This window comes from Protomyctophum parallelum (genome assembly GCF_964188405.1).
Source record: "Protomyctophum parallelum genome assembly, chromosome: 17".
NCBI classification, from domain to species: domain Eukaryota; kingdom Metazoa; phylum Chordata; class Actinopteri; order Myctophiformes; family Myctophidae; genus Protomyctophum; species Protomyctophum parallelum.
The window spans coordinates 24,933,533-24,954,529 of NC_139719.1; the positions used below are offsets into that span (position 1 = coordinate 24,933,533).

General features: G+C 42.9%; 2 protein-coding genes across 2 annotated transcripts; both read right to left on the reverse strand.

Moving 5' to 3' along the window:
* Positions 1-2,630: 2,630 nt before the first annotated feature.
* On the reverse strand, positions 2,631-6,119 carry LOC310874145 (E3 ubiquitin-protein ligase TRIM39-like). Its single transcript, XM_083786831.1, has 4 exons — positions 5,980-6,119; positions 5,285-5,454; positions 4,701-4,900; positions 2,631-4,240 (listed from the first exon to the last, which is right to left on the reverse strand). Exons 2-4 carry the CDS (start codon positions 5,450-5,452, stop codon positions 2,962-2,964), a joined length of 1,647 nt encoding a protein of 548 aa, XP_083642957.1. The 5' UTR covers positions 5,453-5,454; positions 5,980-6,119; the 3' UTR covers positions 2,631-2,961.
* Positions 6,120-10,858: 4,739 nt separating this feature from the next.
* On the reverse strand, positions 10,859-20,530 carry tha1 (threonine aldolase 1). Its single transcript, XM_083787406.1, has 7 exons — positions 20,175-20,530; positions 16,642-16,725; positions 16,357-16,445; positions 15,137-15,322; positions 14,596-14,733; positions 14,113-14,305; positions 10,859-11,887 (listed from the first exon to the last, which is right to left on the reverse strand). Exons 1-7 carry the CDS (start codon positions 20,467-20,469, stop codon positions 11,580-11,582), a joined length of 1,293 nt encoding a protein of 430 aa, XP_083643532.1. The 5' UTR covers positions 20,470-20,530; the 3' UTR covers positions 10,859-11,579.
* Between the last annotated feature and the right edge of the window lie 467 nt (positions 20,531-20,997).

A 20,997-nucleotide genomic window follows, 5' to 3' on the forward strand; every position in this document is an offset into this window, starting at 1 on the left:
TCCTATACAAACACATTGGAAATTAAAAGAGTAATTGAAAGAGCATTAGAAGGCCACTATTATAGTAATCAGAACCAGGGGCAGCGGTGCCGAACGGTTTGCGGTCTTGATATCGGAAGGTCGCTAGTTCGTATCCCCGGACCGGCACGTTAAAATTACCACCGCTGAAGTGCACTTTTGAACATTGAACCCCTACCATGAAATGTTCTATGAGCAGGGCCTGGCTGTAAACAAGTTCTTGAGCTTAGTCCAGTTACCCTGGGTAAACATAGTACCTTTCCTTTCCTTACCAAGGGCGCTTGTCAGTTAAATGTGTCTGAGTCTGAAGTTACATATGAATTAAAGTTCTCAGTCGCCATGACTGATTTCAGTCAGTTGGATTCCATGGAAGCCAGCATTTATTCTATGAAAGTATATTGTGCAATAGAAACCAGCACAACAACAAGCATGTTGTGCAGCGAAAATAGGCTATTTTGAAGTGGTCAAACTAGCAATATATGTTCAGTAACATTTTCCATAAAACCCTAATGGTCTCGGATATTATATTTCATAAAAGCAAAGCCTCAATTTGTGATTTCTTCACCAGCTGTTTCACAGTATGTAAGGTCTCCGGACTGACTAAGTTTCTAGCTCGAACAGCAAGATACATGGATAGGGAGACAAAATTAGTGGTAGCAAACTCCCTTATCCTGTGCCACTTTGATTTTGCGTGTACATTGTGGTTTGAGGGCTTGATTAAGTCTTTTAAAACAAAGCTACAGTCAGCTCAAAATAGACTGATCAGGGTTATACTAGGGATGGAACCCAGAACCCATATAGGAAGGAACCAGTTCAGAGAGCTGAACTGGCTCCCGGTTGAATCAAAGGTTACAATGGCTAGACTAAACATGGTCCATAAAATTAAATACGGAGAGGTCCCAGAAGTTTTAAGAACATGTTTCAGGCAGGTAAACGAGGTACACAACCATTTCACCAGAGCCAGTATTGCAGATGTGGTGCTCCCTGCTTTTAAAAGTAAAGTGGGCAAAGGCTCATTCATTTATATAGGAGCCACACAGTGGAATAGCCTGGAATCTAGTGTTAAACTGACCTCCAATTTGAGGACATTTAAACAGAAGACAAAAAAATGGCTACTGGAAAAGGTTCCCCTATAAAGGGTCATCTTAGAGGGATGGATAGGGACGTACTTGTTGTGTTGTGCATGTAATGTATATGTACTGTTATGTATTTGTGATGTATTTTAAAGTATTGTTCTGTTCAGTGTGAGAGGACCCCAGTGGAAATAAGTCTTTGGACTTTACTGTGTAATCCTTGGATCGCTGATTATAATGCTGTATTATGATTGCTTTTCTAAATAAATCAAATCAAAATATGTAGAACAGCAGGAATAATATTACTAAAATATCATTTTACATATTGTGTTAATTGTTTAGGAAACGACACTAGCGTGGGGGACTCCTATCATACTGTTTCACTAGTGTGTGGGAGTGGGAGGCTCCTATCATCACACTGTTTCACTAGTGTCTGTGGGAGTGGGAGGCTCCTATCATCACACTGTTTCACTAGTGTCTGTGGGAGTGGGAGGCTCCTATCATCACACTGTTTCACTAGTGTCTGTGGGAGTGGGAGGCTCCTATCATCACACTGTTTCACTAGTGTCTGTGGGAGTGGGAGGCTCCTATCATCACACTGTTTCACTAGTGTCTGTGGGAGTGGGAGGCTCCTATCATCACACTGTTTCACTAGTGTCTGTGGGAGTGGGAGGCTCCTATCATCACACTGTTTCACTAGTGTCTGTGGGAGTGGGAGGCTCCTATCATCACACTGTTTCACTAGTGTCTGTGGGAGTGGGAGGCTCCTATCATCACACTGTTTCACTAGTGTCTGTGGGAGTGGGAGGCTCCTATCATCACACTGTTTCACTAGTGTGGGGGGCTCCTATCAACACTGTTTCACAAATCGCACATTAGGACTTGACATTTTTCAGTCGTGAGATTTTATTTTGCTAAATCAAGCAACTTAAAAACTGTCTGGGGTTAAACACAAAAGCCTGAGGAGACGTTTAAAACTGACTCAGTGCCACAGGACGCCTTATGACGCCTCCCCCTTTTTTTTCTTTTCTTTTTTCATTTTTTGAAAATTGCTCTAATCCGGTGTGCAGGTAACTACATGCACAGTAGAATTTAATTGTCTTTCTTTTTATTCTAATGGGCTTCGGTGGCAACGAGGGCCAAAACTGGTGTTCACCAGGTAGCACTGAATGAGTGTTTGAAAGTGAAATATCCTCTTTATGTTGCAACATCTGGTAGTTTGTTCTGGCGTTTTCAGCGCCCTCAGGTGGAGAAAGACATGTACACTATAAACCATTTTCTACTTGGAAACACACAGAATAAAATAATTACACTATGTAGTATGAGTCTGGTGACACCTAGTCACAACAATAACTTGTCAAATTCTTTAATATTAAAAACTTTACAAAATGATAAGACATTTGATAAGAAACCTCATGAGCTTGCATGTTTGTTTTCCAGTTCAAGTATGCTGGAAATATGTCGTAGTAATAGTAGGCCGCTGTAGTATGATATTGATGGTACTGTATGATCAAGTACTGTAGTAGGGCATTCATTTATACAAAACAACACAAAAAGTTAAAACATGGAGATGATGTTTCTGCCCGATGGTGTCGATATAGTGTTTTGTAGGAAGTGTTTAACTTTGAATTACTGTGTTGAAATGAGCTGTTCAAATAAACTTGCCTTGCCTAGCTTGCCAAGCATTGCAGCGGCAGCTAATAATATTCATAATGGGTGTAGTAGAGATATGGGTGTGCCCAAAACCATGGGTGTGTCAGTGTGCAAGCATAGAGACTGTATACTATTGCAAACGTCTAATTTCTCTTTTAGGTCTTGAGCTAAAAGCCACTGGTCCACTCTAGACAATCATGCCGCCTAGTCACTGCCTTTAGTCCCCATATCTGACCGGGGTTATGACCAGCGGAGCACTGTCGTCCACCCCACAGTAGAAGTATGGGTAGAGGGTTCCAGTGAAGGTGTAGCCAGTGAAGGAGTAGATGTGGGACTTGGAGTCGACGTCATAGAATGACACCTGTCCTCCCTCGTAGTCCACAAACACGCCCACCTTCCGGAGCTTACGTGGGAAGAGCAGCACGGGAGGGTCCGTGCTGGCCTTATAGCTGTCACCCAGCTCTATTGTCCAGTAGCCGTGTTCGGGTGATATGGGGAACGACTTTCTCCTGTCTATGGACTCCCTGACCACCCCTAGAGCCCATTTCTTCTTCTTCTCCACCTGCACCTCGTAGTAAAACTTCCCAGAGGAGCAGCCCTCCGCCGCGACGACGGACGCGCCCAGAAAGCCGGTGAACCGTTTCTGGTTGAAAGGCTTCTTCAGCCACTTCCCCTCTCTCGCCTCCTTGCGGTTGTCGGAGAGGGTGAGCGAGCGGTGCGCCGTGTCGGGGTCGAGGGTCACATCCACGGCGAACTGCTGCACCGACCTCAGCTTCTGGTCGGGGAATTTCTCCATCTCCTTGTTGAGCCTGTCTTCCAGATCGGAGAGCTCCCTCCTCGCAGTCAGCTCCAGCTCGCCCACGGCGCTCCTCAGGGACTTCCGGATGTTCTCCTCGTCCGCGCACAGGTTGCTCCGGGCGCCGACATCGGGCAAGTCGTTGACGTGCGGGAGGTCGTAGAGGGACCGCGAGTTCCGCAGGACGCGGAAAGGGTCATCGTTCTGCGAGAGCTCCGCCAGTTCGTCGCTTCTCTGCTGCAGGGCTTTGATCTCCAGCTGCAGCCCCTTGATGAGGCCCTCCGCTCTCCGCTCCACCGCTTTCTGCTTCTTCTTGATCACCCACAGGAGCTCCGACCGGCTCCTCTCCGCGGTGGCGACGAGGGCGTTGAAGACCTGTATGGTGTCCGTGATGTCTCTCTCCGTGTCCTTCCTGCAGAGCTCCACCGAGTACTTGATGTCCTGGACCTTCTGCTTGTGCTCCTGCATCATCTGCTGCACCTTGAAGTGAATCCTTCGGAGCTGGGCCTGCCTCTCCCCACACTCCATCTCCAGCAGGATGGCGTTGTGCGTGTCGTGGTCCTTCTCGAGGCACAGGTGGCACACGCACTTCTGGTCGGTCCTGCAGAACCAGTCCACGAGGATGCGGTGCTCCGGGCACATCCGGTCCTCCAGCTTCTCGGCGGGGTCGATCAGCGCATGCCTCTTCAGGCCGGCCACCCTGCGGTGAGGGATATGGGACCATATGAACATTTCATGTCATGATTATTGTAACCAAATGATTGCGATAATCAGAATATGCTTAAAACTGTCACTTTTGTTAGCCACTTGAACCCCAGGATTCTGCCCCTATTCTGGGGAAGAACGTTTGCCAAAAATAGCAGACCTACAAGCTCACAATGAGTCGTGTTGCAATGTGTTGTGAGCTTGTAGATCTATTTTTGGCAAAGAGATTTGGTATAGAGGGAAAAAAAGACATCCAGACATCAAGTACATAATTTTCAGGTCCGTTTTACCAATTCTAGAGGGTTTTAAGTGGCACCGGATATGCAGCTGAATTGATCATGGCGGAGGACTGTTTCATGATAAATTAAATCTCTGCTATACAATTATTGTGAGCATTTTTTTACCATGGTGAACAATAAATAACGGCGACGTTGATTATATCGTCCCATCCCTACCTGCGGTGCGGCTCCAGGTGGACGTCGCAGAAGTACGTCAGGCACTGCAGGCAGAACTTGGCGGCGCTGAGCCTCCTCCAGGTGCAGATGTCGCAGGAAGGGTCGTCGCCGCCGCACTTTCCGTCCCTCATCCCTTTGAACTGGTCTGAGAGTTCCCTGATGGTGGTGTTGGTCTTCAGCTCAGGCCTCCTGGTGAACACCTGCGTTATTTATGACAGTAGAAATTTGATTTAGTTTTAGTCAGTCTTTTGAATACATTTTCATTTAGTTTCAGTTATATTTTTGTCATCTGAAAAGGTTTTAGTTTTAGCCGGGCTAAATAAATCTACAGTTTTGTGGCGGGCCTTGCATGCTGAAGATAGCCGATCTACAAGCTTGTAGACCCGATCACAACCAAACATAAAATGACTTGTCTTTTAGTTCTACTGGATCTCTTCTCCACTAGTCCCTCCCTGACATTTTAGTCTAGTTTTTATTTAGTTATCATTTTGTTTTCGTCTGTGAAAGAAAGGCACTGTAGTCGACGAACTCTTTTCGTCACAGTTTTGGACGGTCGACGAAATGAACACTGGGTGAACGAACACCTGCTTGCAGAGCGGGCACTGGCAGCTGTCAGAGTTGTCCCAGTATCCTCCGAGGCAGGCCTTGCAGAAGTTGTGTCCGCAGGCGATGGACACGGGCTCCGTGAACACGTCCAGGCAGATGGAGCACTGGAACTGCTCCTCGGACAGCAGGCTGCTGCAGCTCTCCATATCTACAACATGACATAAAACCAACGTGACTTCCTGGAAAGTGTTTTGGGCATTCCTATTTCCCTCCAGTGAAATTGGCGATAAGACACACACACACACACACACACACACACACACACACACACACACACACACACACACACACAGGCTATCTGTTCTCCTTGCAATTATAGATAAGATCGATAAGATCGATAAGATAGATTTTAAAACAGAGATTAACTTATTTATTTATTATAGAATGCCCCCGAAACAGTAGAACTTTGTTTCAGTCTAAGCAGGGACTCAAAGGGGATCTCTTAATGACAAAGACGACTTGCAAAAGAAATGTTGCACACTTGCACTTTATAAAGAGCAACGATTCTTTGCAACTTCCTGACAGTGTGCGGGTGCTCTTCTTTGTCATTCAGAGATCCCTTTTTATGTATGCACTGTCCTACGCACCTGTCACCAACCAACCTTTTGAGGTATTCTAAAAAGTCTAGGAATGGACAAAATAGCCCTGGCTACACAGTTGACCGTCGACTCACCTGAGTGAGCGAACAATTAAGCTCGCACTCTCACACTGCGTCTGATTGGTCCAGTTGCCCTCTGGTCAGTTTATTTTAAACTGTCTCCTTCTTGTGTCTTCTTCCACTTCTCACCACGTCCTTCTGTCACCTTGCTCTGCTTTTTACTGTGCAGCAGTGATGATGACCGGCGTTGCCAGTTGCGAGATAAACAAGCAGTTACGACAGCAAGCCCGAAAGAAGCCTGAAAAAAGTCTGCATGGTATCGACTAGTTGAAAATATGTGATCTACAAGTTCACAACATGATGCGATGCATCACACTGTGAGTAGATCAGCTATTTAAAACATTTTATATTATAATATTTGGAATATTTTTTCACATTTTTCATCGACACAAGTCTTTTGGGGTCCCTGGCACTAAATGGTGGGTGGGTCCGTCATCAAATACAATATTACCATATTGTGCCGAATATAAGACGACTGATTATAAGACGATCCCCATTTTTCAAGACTCATTTGTGGAAAAAGAACATTTGAATGTCAAATATTTCCCGATTATAATACCATACGATACGACTCGTTTTTTAGGATATTTCCATTGGAAAAAAACAGTCTTATATTGAGCACAATAGGGTAATTAGAGGTTTCCTTGGCATGAAAATGTTTGAAAACCACCAAAGCGCAAATACAGCAACAGCACTTTAGAAACAAAACGCCCCAAAGTCGCTTATAAGTGGACCTGGCAACATGAATTGTGCATTAATGCAGACCATGACATGACTCATCAACTATGTTGTAGATCAAGTTTGTTGCCATTGTTGTGTTTTGCCAACCTAACCAGTGAGTTGTGTAAAAGGCCCTCATCAGTGGTGTTATGTAACTACCGGTAAGTACATTTACGTAAGTACTATACTTAAGTAATTTTTTTGAGGTACTTGTACTACATCTAATCTCCAATACTTGTACTTCTTCTCCACTACATCTGATAGATCCAAATATTGTACTTTTACTCCACTACATTTATTTGAAAACTTTAAAACTAGTTACTTTACAGATTTGGATTATCAGCCCTATATGTACATTTTGGCCATTCGAAAATAGCCGATCTACAAGCTCACAATGTGTCACATTGCGACACATTGTGAGCTTGTAAGTCTATTTTCAAAAGATTTCGATACATTTGAAAACTTGAAATATGGGACGTTCTGCATGAGTAGTTTTACTTTTGATACTAATTGATGCCAATATTTTTCTACCTATACTCATGTTGAATTTCGAACTTTTACGTGTAACGGAGTATTTCTACATTGCAGTATAAGTATACTTTCAGTATAATCCAAGTACAGTTGCCACTCTGATCCATTTGACTAAGACTAAGGGGTTTAAGATGCACAGACATTCATTGAACAGTCCTCATTCCAAATGAACTGTGTGAAGTGGAGGTATCATAGGCTATCGTGCAGTTGGGCTGGGTCCCAGATAGCATAGCATACTGCAGAGGCACTTATTATGGCTGATTCATACTTACATTTGGTGAACAGAAACTAGCACCTACAGTACAACAAGCTCACGACACTTGACATCTAGTTTTGGTGAGCGACACTGGAACTGATACTGGCAGGCCTTATACCCTCCCAAATATGAGACCAGTGACTGAGAGTATGGGCATAACTAAGTACATTTTACTTAGGTACTGTATTTTTTGATAACCAATTTTATTGAAAACCCCCAGTGTCAATTGTCTAAATGTAATCCTGGGCGCTACGCTCCCTCTGTCAACCTGGGGAGAGCAACGGACTGACCTCACCCCTATAGCAGGGGTGTCGAACTGAACTTGGGGCGAGGGCCGCATTGGTCCAAAGGTCACTTGATGGGGGCCACAACCAGTTGCGGATGCACGCTCGATGTCTCAGTCAGTCACTGCTAGAATATATATATATATATATATATATATATATATATATTCTACTGTAATTAATAAACAATGCAATAAGGATCCCCAAAAAAACATTTGAAAGTAAAACATTTCAATTTGAAGTAAAGACATTACTTGTCTACCTGTTTACATCTGCTAATATGCAAAATATCTGCAGTTTCTGTTCAGTAATGTATGGCTTTTGTTCTTATGTTTCAGGTGTTGATCACCTGAGAGCTATTACAATATCAGCACAATATCTGCAGTTTCTGTTCAGTAATGTGTGGCACCCCTGCCCTATAGGGTATGGGCACTGATGATGCAGAGGAGAGAACACGCCCACAGTGTCCCCAGTGGGAATCGAATCCAGAACCTTCAAGTTGTAAGGCGACAGCGCTACCGACAGCAGGCGCCACTGTGCCTCATGAGGTATTCTTACTTAAGTTAAGTATTTCCATTTTTATACACCACTAGCCTACATCTCAGAGAGATTGATTACTGAGAGATTCATAATGTCTACTTTTATTTTGGTACTCTAAGGATTATATTGATGCCAAAACATTTACACTTTTATGTACACTATACATCTTATATCTCTCCCACGCTTTATTTGATTTGTTTTCTTATCTGTGACACAATCGCCGTAGCTGTCAAAATCGTTAAGCAAACAGCGGTCTGCGATGTTCCCATGGTGACGTGTCTATGCAGCATACTGTATGTGTTCTATACAAGTACAGCATCTTGCAATGGGTCTGGTCCACAAGATTCGATACACCACCAAGATACCCATGTACCTGTCTAAATACTTCCTTAATGTCAACGAAGTCCACACCCACAACACTAGAGGGAGTTCAACAAACCATGTGCAACCCAGATTCGGCACAAACAAGGGACTAAATTAATTTCGCTCCTATGCCACCAAAATGTGGAACGCCCTACCAACAGTCATTAAGACATGCAAATCCCTTGACTCCTTCAAAACCGCTTTGGCACCTACGGACGGCTGCAATTCGAAACTGCCCCCCGTAAAATCTGAATCCCCCACCCACCCCTTTTTCCCCTCACTGTATGTTTATTTTCCCTTTTTACCTCCCCTATGATGATTTGATTTCCTGTTTTGACTATAGTTGTTGTTTTTGTTCATCAAAACAATTTGTTGTTTTGATGTAGGCCTATTGAAAATGGTGGGCCCTATTGTAAACAAGTGTCATGCTTTATGGTGTCATCCACTCACAGTTAACAGTTGTATCGAGTTGTAGGCTACTTGAAATGTACTGTAATTCTGCAAACAGTTAATAAATCAATCAATCAATCAATCAATCAAAACACAACACGCCAAAACGACAGACGGACCTCACTCACCAGAGTCACTTTGCTGTAATTCAATTATTATGAATATAATTACATGTAAAATGGTGTCTTGTAAATACAACCATGAGGGTTGGGCACAGGTCTCCACCAGGAGGATAGGAGAGTGTGTGATGTTTGGCAAAATGTTTAGGAGTAATTTAAACGTGTGTGTGTGTGTGTGTGTGTGTGTGTGTGTGTGTGTGTGTGTGTGTGTGTGTGTGTGTGAGACGCAACTTGGCCTGTTGTAGCGCCACCATAAGGCTGATTTGAAAACTGTCAAGTGGCATTTCTTCCTCAGCCTATAGTGGGAATATAGGCATGCACGGCATGGGATACACTGCCATGTCTTCCTTCTCAGAATGCATTTCTTTCATGTGGATTCCAAGGGATTCGATTTCCCAAAAGTTGCGTAACTGATCTGACAGTGCCTGTTCCTCTTCGACGCTGATGTGCATCACTTCAATGTCCACAACTTCAGTTATGATATTTAGCGTGGTGACTTCTCCTTGCACCAGCCATCCAAATACACTTTCCAGTGCAGTCCTTCATTCAGTCTCTCCATGATATATACTAGGCCTACTAGGCTACTATCATAGCAAAACTATAGCCTATAGCCTACACGACGGTATGGACGTGCTCTCACGCAGCCGGTGTTTTTGTGGAAATGTAAGTGATTTCCTCACTGAATGAATGAATTATGAATAAATTACAAATCTATAGTGGATTTAACAGATGGAATTAATTATTACAACTAAGCCTAGTCTGTCAGTCAGTGTTTGATACAAGAGGTGGAATGAATAATTACAACGATAATAATTAAGTCGCTAAAGTTGTAAGCCTCCATCGTCAAATTAACTTTTGTGATGTAGGTCTTTACTTTTTCTATTTTATTGTGCTTCTATTTAGCCTGTATGGTAGCGTGGCCGAGTGGTCTAAGGCGCTGGATTTAGGCTCCAGTCATTTCGATGGCGTGGGTTCGAATCCCACCGCTGCCACATTATTTTTTTTAAAACGTTAGTTTGAGGATGGCCATACATTTGCAACAGTTACAGGAATACCGAATAATAGTTCATTTCAAGATGTTTACGGATAAATAGATATTCCTTCGGCTATATTCCTTCAAGCCTGCACCTGAAGTGCATGATTCTCCACTCATTTAAATTCTCAAACTGTGCCGTTGAGTGAGAAGTTGTGTCTTGGAATAGTTCCTGAATTAGTCTACTTCATAATGATTTTCATAGCTTTGTAAGTAATCATTAATTATGTAAAGCCAATGCCAAAGGTGTGCATGACAGACAGTGCATCGGAAATACTTGTTTTCATAGTGGTGCCTTAGCAAAAACGTTTGGAAACACTACTGCAATAGTGCCATCTAGTGGCTATAAATAAAACAACGCAGCCACACCTGAAATTAAAAAGCTCAGTCATACAATTTAATCGCTTTAAAACGTCTCTAGCTATGAAAATAATTCTAGATCAAAGTACTGTTAGCTTCATCAGCATCATTTTATTTAAAACCTCTGAAAATGCAATACATGCAGACACAATTAAGATCATAGACCACACAAATAAATGTATATATCAAATTAAAACAATTAAAATATAGCAGCATTAAAAATAAGATGAGAATAACACAATAAAAAAAGCGAAAGGCAGGCAAATCAATGAAATTTGCAATTAGACAGTGCAACTGACTCAGTAACATTAATGTGGGTAGCTTCAAGTGTTTTTGAAGCGTGGTACAAACATGTTTGGCACAGCAGCAGATCACAGATCTTCCTAACTCTGTAGGGATTTTTGGAACCTGCAAACTCAGCCTCTATGGATCTGAGGTTGAATTATAGCTAAATCTATTCTACAGTATTGGTTCCATAAGTGGGGTCTGGGCAGGGACCCCCAGGGGTCCCATGGGGTCCCCACCTAAATCAGTGACAGTTAGGAGGAGTCAAATTGTTCCTTGCAGAGAGAGCGAGAGATCAACCAGGTGCTCAATGGAGATAAATGTTAAGAGTTAAAAGCGTAGATTGATGCATCTAGGATCAACAGGAACCAAAACTTGAAAAGGTGACAGTGTAGAATCAAGGTACTTTAATCATGTCTAAAAAACCTTTTAAAAGACGAAATGTTTCGACCAGCAACTGGTCTTCATCAGGGAAAGTCATACTTGCCCTCTCCTACATTATTTTGTGAGTGCTCCTATCTCTCCTCTTTTTAAAATCGATCCTTATTGGACTGTTAGAGGGTGCATTTGTACAGAAGTTATGGTGGTCCATAGCCTAATAATTGCATACCAAACTGGGTTCTCTGAAATAAAAACATTCTAGAACCACTGATCTACTCAGTGGGCCCCGGGCCTCAGTGGGCCCTGGGGTTTTCCTTGAAATACTGTCTGGACACAAAGTACAGTTTCTGAATGGCCAGCTGGGTGTCCTCCGTGGATATCCCAACGTGCCACACGGCCCGGACAGAGCCTCCGACGTGGGGGAACATGAGAACCCGCACCCCCTGCCCCAGCGCGGCCTCCTCTCCTTCGCCGACAGCGGCCATCCGGGCACAGAAGTCTGAGGGGCTGAAATTGGGGTCGCGGAGGCGGAAGCGCAGGATGTTGGTTTCCACGGTAGCCATGTCTACCGTGTACAGCCCGGTCTCACAGTCCAACAGGGCTGGGACAGGGGGGAGTATATAGAAGGACACAGTGTTAATTTCGTCGACTAAAACTATGATGAAAAAAATCTACTACCTTTTTTAAGATATATTTTTATTGCGGCTTACGCCTTTTATTGGTTTTTTGAAGGGACAGACAGTAGGCTGACAGGAAACAGGAGAGATATGGGGGGATGACATGCAGTAAAGGCCGTGTCGGGCTCGGGAGTCGAACCCGCGGAACACTGCGACTGGATTACCAGTCGGGTGCCCAGACGGTTACGCCACCGCCTGGGCCAGACTACCTTTTTTTATTGTCAAAAACGCAATACAAACTGAGCTATGGTGACAATTTTATCAAATAAAAACTAGACTAAAAGGTTAGGAATACCCCGCAGAGACCCGGGTTTGAATAAGATCAGGGCAGGCTGGGAGGCCGAATTGGAGATCGCATTTTCAGATGAGTGGTGGGAGCAGGCAACGGAGAGGGTTAATTCTTCCTCTTCCTGTGCTAGGCTTAGCCTCATTCAGTTTAAAGTTCCCCACAGAACTCATTACAGTAAAGCAAGGTTATCTAAAATATATCCGGGCATGACGGATAGTTGCGATAGATGTTCACAATCACCAGGGAATCTGTCCCACATGTTCTGGTCTTGCCCCAAATTGATACCATTCTGGAAATCTTTCTTTGACATAATTTCTGAAGTGCTGGAGACAACCATTTTGCCTTGCCCCCAAATTGCAATTTTTGGAATCCCGGAGGAGGATGTAGTTTTACCCAGAAAGCTTAATGTTATTGCCTTCGCCTCATTAATCGCCCGCAGGAGGATACTTTTACAGTGGAAGGCTGAGTCCCCTCCCTCGGCTAAATCATGGTTGATTGATGTAATGTCCTTTCTGAAACTTGAAAAGATCAAATTCACGATTCGAGGGTCCTCTGACAAATTTTACAACCATTGGCAACCTTTAATATCGTATGTAAGCAGTTTAGAATCACTTTCACCTGACTGAAGACACATGGTGTTGGTGTGCGGATCTCTACTTGGTGCAATATATATAGCATAATATGTCGGAAATCATTACACATGAGAGTCGAGAAATGAGCCAATTAAGCGCTTTATCTCTTTATATGTATATATATATAGTTTTTATATATATATATATATATATATATATATATATATAATTATTTTTATTTAATATTACTTTGTTTTATTTTTATTTACCTGTTTGTATTATTGTTAATCTTACCCCCCATTGAAGTTGTTTATTAACCATAACCATGTGATGGTGACCCTTTCTTTGTGTCTTAGTATCTTATCTACCTATTGGTTTTATACCTGTATATACTGTATGTTGTTTGTATTGCTTTGTACTCAAATTATAGTTTTTTATACCTGTGTTTGTATGTCTGGCCTCGTGGGGAAAGATGGTGGGTGGGTGGGGAGGACTGGGAAAGGAGTTGTGGGAGAAAATGTAAAAAACGAAGAGTCGTATTCTCTTTCTGTGAAAACTGCATATGATGTAAAAAAAAAAAGGTTAGGAAGGGACTAGTGGTTGTCCAGTAGTTGTGTGCAGGTGTCACTCTCTGAAAATAGCCGATCTATAAACTCACAACGCGCCATAGCGTGACGCGTTGTGAGCTTGTAGATCTGCTATTTTTGGGTAGCCGAATCTTATGTATTTACTAGTCAACAATTACATTTTATTCAAAAGACTGACTAAAACTAAATAAAACAATTGCTGTCAAAATGGTAGGACATAAACAAATATTACACTGGAAGACAATAGTTGCTTGAGAAACTTTGCCCAAATGGGGATACGTCTGACAGTACTGAGGTCATAGATGACTGACGTCACAGACTGGCCTCCTCACCTACCGTATATTTTGATGCCCATACTTTAGTAATTTTACTCAAGTCTATTCTGAATACAGGACTTTTACACCTAACATTTTCCACCTGAGTATTCCACCTGTGTATTTCCACATTGTGGTATTGCTACTTTTACTTATTTAGCCCATTAAAACCGGGAAAGCGTTTTTGGTTTTTGCATTGGCTATTCACTAAAATAGCAGATACAGTACACAAGCCCACAGTGTCACTTCATGCCATGCTGCGAGCTTGTACATCTGCTATTTTTGAAAAAGTTTGCATTGGTAGAATCCAATCGGCCTCAGGTCTTAATGGGTAATTTTTGTTATTTGTAAACCTATAATTGAGACAGATATACTGACTCTACTCACCTTGAGCGAAGGTCTTTGCACTCCGGTGGTCTTCCACCATCCGCTCCACCATCTCTCCCAGGGCCAGCTTGCCAGCTGCTGCCAGTATCCCGGCTTGGCGCATACCCCCACCTAGGGCCTTGCGACAGCGCACCGCCCGGGATATGAAGTCCCGTGGACCGCCCAGCATGGTTCCCACAGGGGCTCCCAAACCCTGTCGTCACGCACATTATGTAAAAGGAAAGGAAAGGTACTATGTTTACCCAGGGTAACTCGACTAAGCTCAAGAACTTGTGTTACTCATTACTGCTGGGTGAAATGTCTGGTCATTCATTGTTATGGCTGGTGAAGATGATATTTTTATCCTTGCTTTTAAGATGACATGGCAAAAACATGGATGCCAAGTTAAGAGTGGTTAATGTACCGTTTGGCTGGCAGTGGTTCTGAAAGTGGGGTCCATTTGGTTACATTTGTACACTGCACACGGTCATGTACCAGTCTTACCTTGGACAGACACACACTAACGGTGTGTGTGTGCTGCAGGATGGTGGACGGGGACACTCCCAGCGCCACAGCAGCGTTCATCACCCTGGCTCCGTCCATGTGAACCGCCAGACCATATGTGTCTGCAATGGCACGCACCTGTAGGGCACACACACACACACACACACACACCTTGTAAAAACTTCATAAATGAGGAGAGGAATGCACTACGTCGTACAATAGTGTTTATGCCGATTAAAAAAATGTCTTCTAAATCCTAACAGTTTTCTGAAAAAACAATTTTGCTTTATATCGTCACTGTCGTGTCGAAACCTTTTTTAGTTTTTCCAGAAATGAACGGCCTACATGGTCATACGACAGTGTCACACAAAAGCATCAAAAGTAGCATATGTCGATCTGCTACTTTTGCTATTCTTGACAGATCTCAAATCTAAACTGAACCAGATGTTTTCCCGGTTTTGATTGGGTTAAAATAAAAAATAAAGCATTACAAACACACACACACACACACACACACACACACCGGTGCTTTATACAGCACCTCTTGCATGAAGGACAGGGGGAGAACACGGCCCCCCTGTATGTTGTGTGTGTTCTCCAGGCAGACGAGCCGTGAGCGGGGGTAGTGGGGGTCCGGGTAACCGTGGCGAATCTTGGTCTCCAGCTGGGCCAGGTCAAAGGTCCCGTCAGGGAGGTTGGTCACCGTGGTGGCGTGCACCCCGGCCAGCTGTGGTGAAAAGAGGACCCACATTTTTTACGACCTGAGGACGATTCTACAAATGCCTTCTAAATCTTGACAGTTTTCTGAAAAACCCCATGTTTCTATGTCAGTCGTTCTCAAACATTTTTATGTCAAGGACCCCTAAAAATATATGTAATTGCCCGTCAAGCCCCATCTGAAAATATGTTGTTCCAGGGACCCCCCCCCCCAGGAGCAAAGATTTGAGTTAAAAACGTTGGCTCTGAAAGAATATATATTCAAAGATTTGCACTACATTTTCACGATTTTTCAAAAATAGCTCATAGCGCTATGAGCTTGTAGGTCTGCTATTTTTCAATAGCTAAAGCATAACATAATTAAAACACCAAAGGGGTGTTTTAAGGGGGTTCAATACTGCAATGTAGAAATACTAAGTAAAGGTCTGGAATTCAAGTAACTAAAAGTACACAGGTGTTTGCCTTTGCCATCAGTACCAAAAGTAAATCATTATGCAGAATGTCCCATTTCACAAGTTTATAGCAATCTTTTTAAAATAACAATCGCATTGTGAGCTTGTAGATCGCCTATTTTCAAATGGACAATATACGGAATTACTGACTCCAGTAAAATAAAATATATTTTTGACTGTACTTTAAGTACAGTACTTGAGTAAATGTACTTAGTTACTTTACACCACTGCATCTCACACGAACAATATACCTGTGAAACATATCACTTTTATTCAATTGAAAATGTACATTCTTGATCTTGTATTATAAATATCAGACATATTTTCCAAAAAGTATTCAAATTTGTCTACATTTTGGGAAATATTCAGTGGTTCTATTCCATCTATTCTAGTATCTAAATGGTAGGCCTATCCAGCGGCCAGCCTGACTGTGAGGCAGCTTGTAAATACACTATCTGTGCTAGCTTTGATTGTTTTGTTTTTACTTTGACCTTGAAAGTTGAAAAAGGTCCACTAAAGTGATTTCATGGCAACCTGGTCACAATGTACCAATGTCCCCACTGGAGGGAGCCGTACTGTGGATTGTCCTCACCTGAGCACTGCCTCCCTGTTCATAGATGTGCAGATGTGACAGATCACCTACTATCATCTCATCTCCTCTCTCCCTGCAGTGCACCATCACTGCACACACACACACACACACACACACACACACACACACACACACACACACACACACACACACACACACACACACACACACACAGTCTGTTAAACACTGGATTTAGCTGTGTTCCTATTTATCCACTAAGATTTTGATCTCAACTGGGGATTTTGATTGGAAATACTTTGTGTGTGTGTGTGTGTTGTAGCTGACCTGCAATGAGATTACTCATCGTTCCAGTGGGGACATACAGCGCAGCTTCCATCCCAAACATATCTGCTGCCATCCTCTGTAAGTCTGCACTCACGCACACACACACACACACACACACAGGATCAAAATATTGTACTTTTATACATTTTTAAATTAACAGAGTATTTCTACATTGCAGTATTGATACATTTACCAAAGTAAAACATGTGATTACTTCTTCCACCACTGCTTAGTATTTAGTACTCTCCGACATAATAAAAAAATAGCAAAGCACACAGTTTGGCAGATTTTAACATAAGTAGTAAAACAAAGGAGACCAGATATAATCTCCTAGGAGAATGACAGCTCCCAGACCCCATGGCCCCTCCCACCATACAGACCAAATAATTAGGGTGATTTATAATACCGTCACTTCTGTTGACCAACAACAAACTGGCACACAATAATCACATGATATAATCATATACATGTATTTTAGACTTGTAGATCTTTTAAGTTTTTACTTTGCTTTCAGTGTACAGTGTGTCCATCTTTGACACAAAAACCTTGTCCACAGACAAGGAGATGGTTTGGCCTAATTTGGCCCCAATCAGGGCAGGTTGCAGCCAGGTGAGTTTCATCGTGGCCAACCTATTTTAAGACTAGAAGGCCATTTTGATTGTTTAAGGACCCAGAACAGAGCTACGGTGTTTAAGGACCCAGAACAGAGCTACGGTGAGAGATATTATTGTGATTTGCTTGTTAGTGTTTTCTTGAATTAACAACCTAAAGTTTGTAGCTTGCCGTTTTCCGTGTGTCCATACACCACCCAGCAAGTGTCCATGCACTCTCGTCTGCATGTACAGCACAATCCGTTGGTATTGGTCCCTTTTCGTGACACTGTTATCACAGAGTGGTTTGTTGTTGTTACAACAAATACTGTAGCTCTAGCTATATTCTGATCATTGTTATATGGTGTTCATTTTTCAAGTCTCTCTGTCATTGTCTCTATGGCTCTTTAGCAAACAGAAAATGCATTTTCAGGTCAGGATGCAGATTGATATGCACACGGCTGCCATCTTGCCAGCAAGGTGCTACCTAGCCCTACAAGCAGAACCCAATGATACTGAAGTTTCTGACATTTCTGAGACCCAGACAGACCATGGGGTCCTATTCCACCTCCACCTAGGTGCAACTTCCCATAGACAGCCCATTCATCCAAATGGAACAGTCCTATCTAATTGTATTAAATAACGTCAAACTCACCAACATTGCAGCTGTACGGAAAGCTTGAATTATCCTCTTTCTATCTGCAATGTGTTTGTTTAATAAAAATCCACTGTAGAAATGTTATCAGCTACTCCCTGTCGAGAGATTCCTTGCAGATGATTTTTTTTTCGAAGTGCTCGAGTTTGGAAGTGCTCGTTGACTATCACTCAACAGCCCATGTGTACCACATTTCTTGACAAGTAGCTCATAACATGTCTACGGTGGAATTTTATGAAACAAACACTTTGCAGATATAGTAAGACAATAATTCAAGCTTTTAGTACAGCTGCAATGTTGGCGAGTTTATGACGTTATTTAATACAATTAAAAATGACTTTTCTGTTTGGATGAATGGGCTGTCTATGGGAAGTTGCACCTAGGTAGCACCTTGCTGGCAAGATGGCAGCTGTGTCCATATCAGGTTTAGGTGGTTCTTTATTGTTACATCTTGTGCACAGGTACATGCTAAGGCTAAAACTTTTTTTTTGTTTGTTCTATGTTATATATGTTGTGTCGTGAGCTTGTATATCTGCTATTATTGGCTAAAGTTTCCCCAGAATATGGATGCTGGGGTTCAATAGTCTGGAAACCTGACAAATCTGTCACAGCAGATGTAAAAATAGCCCTGGGCAGATTGGTCTGGCACTCATCGGTTTGAATTACATTTTGGTCATACCAATCCCCAGAGTTGTGGCTGACGCGTGGCGTGGGTGACCAATCAGAGCCCACAATTTAAAGTGGGGGTTTTTTTGGCTGTCACTTTTTAATGTTTGTAACCACCCTTTAGAAATGAATCTTCCACACCAAATTTCCAGACTAATATCTATGCAGTGCTGGAGTCTGCTGGACTGGAACACAAACCCCTCTCTCTGGTTGGATGATATTTCTAACTAACCTGAAAATGTATGTTCTGTTATTAAACGAACACTAGAGAGCTTTAACTATATATATATTTTTAACAAATTTAATAAAGACCAAATATCACTCACAGTTCAACATAGACTTTAAAATAGTAATGTAAGAAAACACTAATATTACCAATGTACAGTATATTTTAGTTTTTAGAATGAGGGCTTTTCTCGGCCCCACCCTTCTCTCATTGTTTATATTGTGTTTCGTTTCCAAGATGGCCTATTGGTCTATTTAACCTTTGAGACCTGCTAATTCTTTTTTCTGTATCTTAAAGCTTATACGAGATGTCAGGACAAGGGAAAGGAGGTGCTAAGCGTCACCGCAAACTGCCTCGTGACGGTAACATCCTGATCCAGAGAACCACAAAGGATGCCATCCGCCACCTGGCTCGCCGTGGCGGCGTGAAGCGTATCGCCGGCCTGATCTACGACCAGGAGACCAAAGAGGAGGCGACGACCCTCGGTCTCATCAAGGCTTTCATGGAAAGGGTGATCTGTGATGCCGAAACCTCCGCTATGCACGCCAACAGAGAGACCGTAACCTTCATGGATGTCGACTATGCCCTGGAGCGAGAACAAGATCTTGTTCTCGAAACGAAATTCCTAATTGGCCCCTGTGAAAATCCAATTTATTTTTGATTACTACTCGTGATTCTGATAAATTGAAAATGGAGGACCTGATGTAAACAAGTGCTTTTCATGGTTTCATCCTCAATTGACATGTAGCCATTCCATTGATTCTACATGCTGTGAAATAAAAATTCAATTCATGTCATTCATGTTTTTGCACATTATTGTTGGTCACTGGTCCCGGACAGGAACAAACTGCAGGTTGAAAATCTGTTACTCTGTAGAATCTGCACCTGGCTTGCTGATAACAAACTATCTTTACACCTGGGAAAAACGTAATCCATTCTATTTGGATCAAATGGTAATCTCAGCAAGGCAGATGGCTTCTTGGTTAGTGGGTGACAATATTATCACATGATAAGATGAAATTTCCAGTTTTTGGCTATAAAAGTGTATATTTGTATGTCTCTAAATGTTATGATGAATTGAACATGGTGGACCCCATTGTAAACAAGTGTAATGCTTTATGGTGTCACGTGTCGTCCACAGTTAACAGTCTTGTATTGGGTTGTGCTTGAATTGTACTGTAATTCTCAAACTGTTAATTATTCAATCAAGTCAAAATGTTATGCTACAATGGAAACGGGCCATAGTGCTTTTTTATTTTTTGCAAACTGATGGTGCACTTCTTCCCCGCGAGGCGCGAGCCCCCTGGTAATAAATTGTACTTGAGTAAATGTACTTAGTTACTTTTTACACAGTGGTTGTAAACAACATGACAAACTATTATACTAACGGACACACCGTTCACTGTCGGGTCCTCCCCGAACACGTCGTCTCCCACCTCGGCCGTGGCCATGGCGCGGCGCATGGCCTCTCCGGGTTTGGTCACCGTGTCGCTGCGGAGGTCCACTGTCCGGACACGGGACGGGTCTGTGTCGCCGGCGGTGGCGGTGGCTCTGCCGGTGTCATAGTAGAAGCGCACGACGGAGCGCACAGCAGCAGGTCGCACATGGCGGCTTTGTTTTGACACGGCGCGGTGGTGTCTGGCGCACTGGAACGCAGCCCTGGCAGGAACCGTGAGTGTTTTCAAGGACATTATGCTTTCCGAAACCCAATCATATATTTATTCAGAGAGATTGTTTTTCGTTGTATGTGGACTTTGGATCTTTGCCATCGACAATCATTGACCCGGTCTGACCGTCCCTGCCTGGCTGCAAGGCCAGTGTAATACATGGTCGATTTGACAATCGGAAAGGTGCACAAGACTGTGGCGAACGCAAGGTGTCGCCAGTAGTGCGAGTTATATAGCATATTCATATTCACACAAACAGTGCAAACATACTCCATCAAAAGTAGAAAATCAACAAACTATATTATAACAATTGTCAAACGTGGGCTTTTCAGGGTGTGGGGGGTTCCCAGTTCAAATATTATTTTGGGGGTCACAGCCTGAAAAGGTTGATAGCCTACCGGTACTGCATGTGCACCAGTCAAGTTTGGTATACAATAGATGCACGGATCCCCATTACTCTCTGAGAGTGTACAAATGGAACCCAATGGATCCTTATGTGGGTCCATTTGCTTCCATGTGTACACTCTCAGAGGTACAGAACTGTTAGGGTCC

Coding starts and splice junctions, on each gene's coding strand:
- tha1 (XM_083787406.1), bottom strand. CDS start 20,469: ATGTCCTTGAAAACACTCACGGTTCCTGCCAGGGCTGCGTTCCAGTGC. Junction 16,726..20,174: donor GGAGGACCCGACAGTGAACG/GTGTGTCCGTTA, acceptor GCGTGAGTGCAG/ACTTACAGAGGATGGCAGCA. Junction 11,888..14,112: donor TGCAAAGACCTTCGCTCAAG/GTGAGTAGAGTC, acceptor CCCCTGTCCCAG/CCCTGTTGGACTGTGAGACC.
- LOC310874145 (XM_083786831.1), bottom strand. CDS start 5,452: ATGGAGAGCTGCAGCAGCCTGCTGTCCGAGGAGCAGTTCCAGTGCTCC. Junction 4,901..5,284: donor AGTGCCCGCTCTGCAAGCAG/GTGTTCGTTCAC, acceptor TAAATAACGCAG/GTGTTCACCAGGAGGCCTGA. Junction 4,241..4,700: donor CACCTGGAGCCGCACCGCAG/GTAGGGATGGGA, acceptor CCCTCACCGCAG/GGTGGCCGGCCTGAAGAGGC.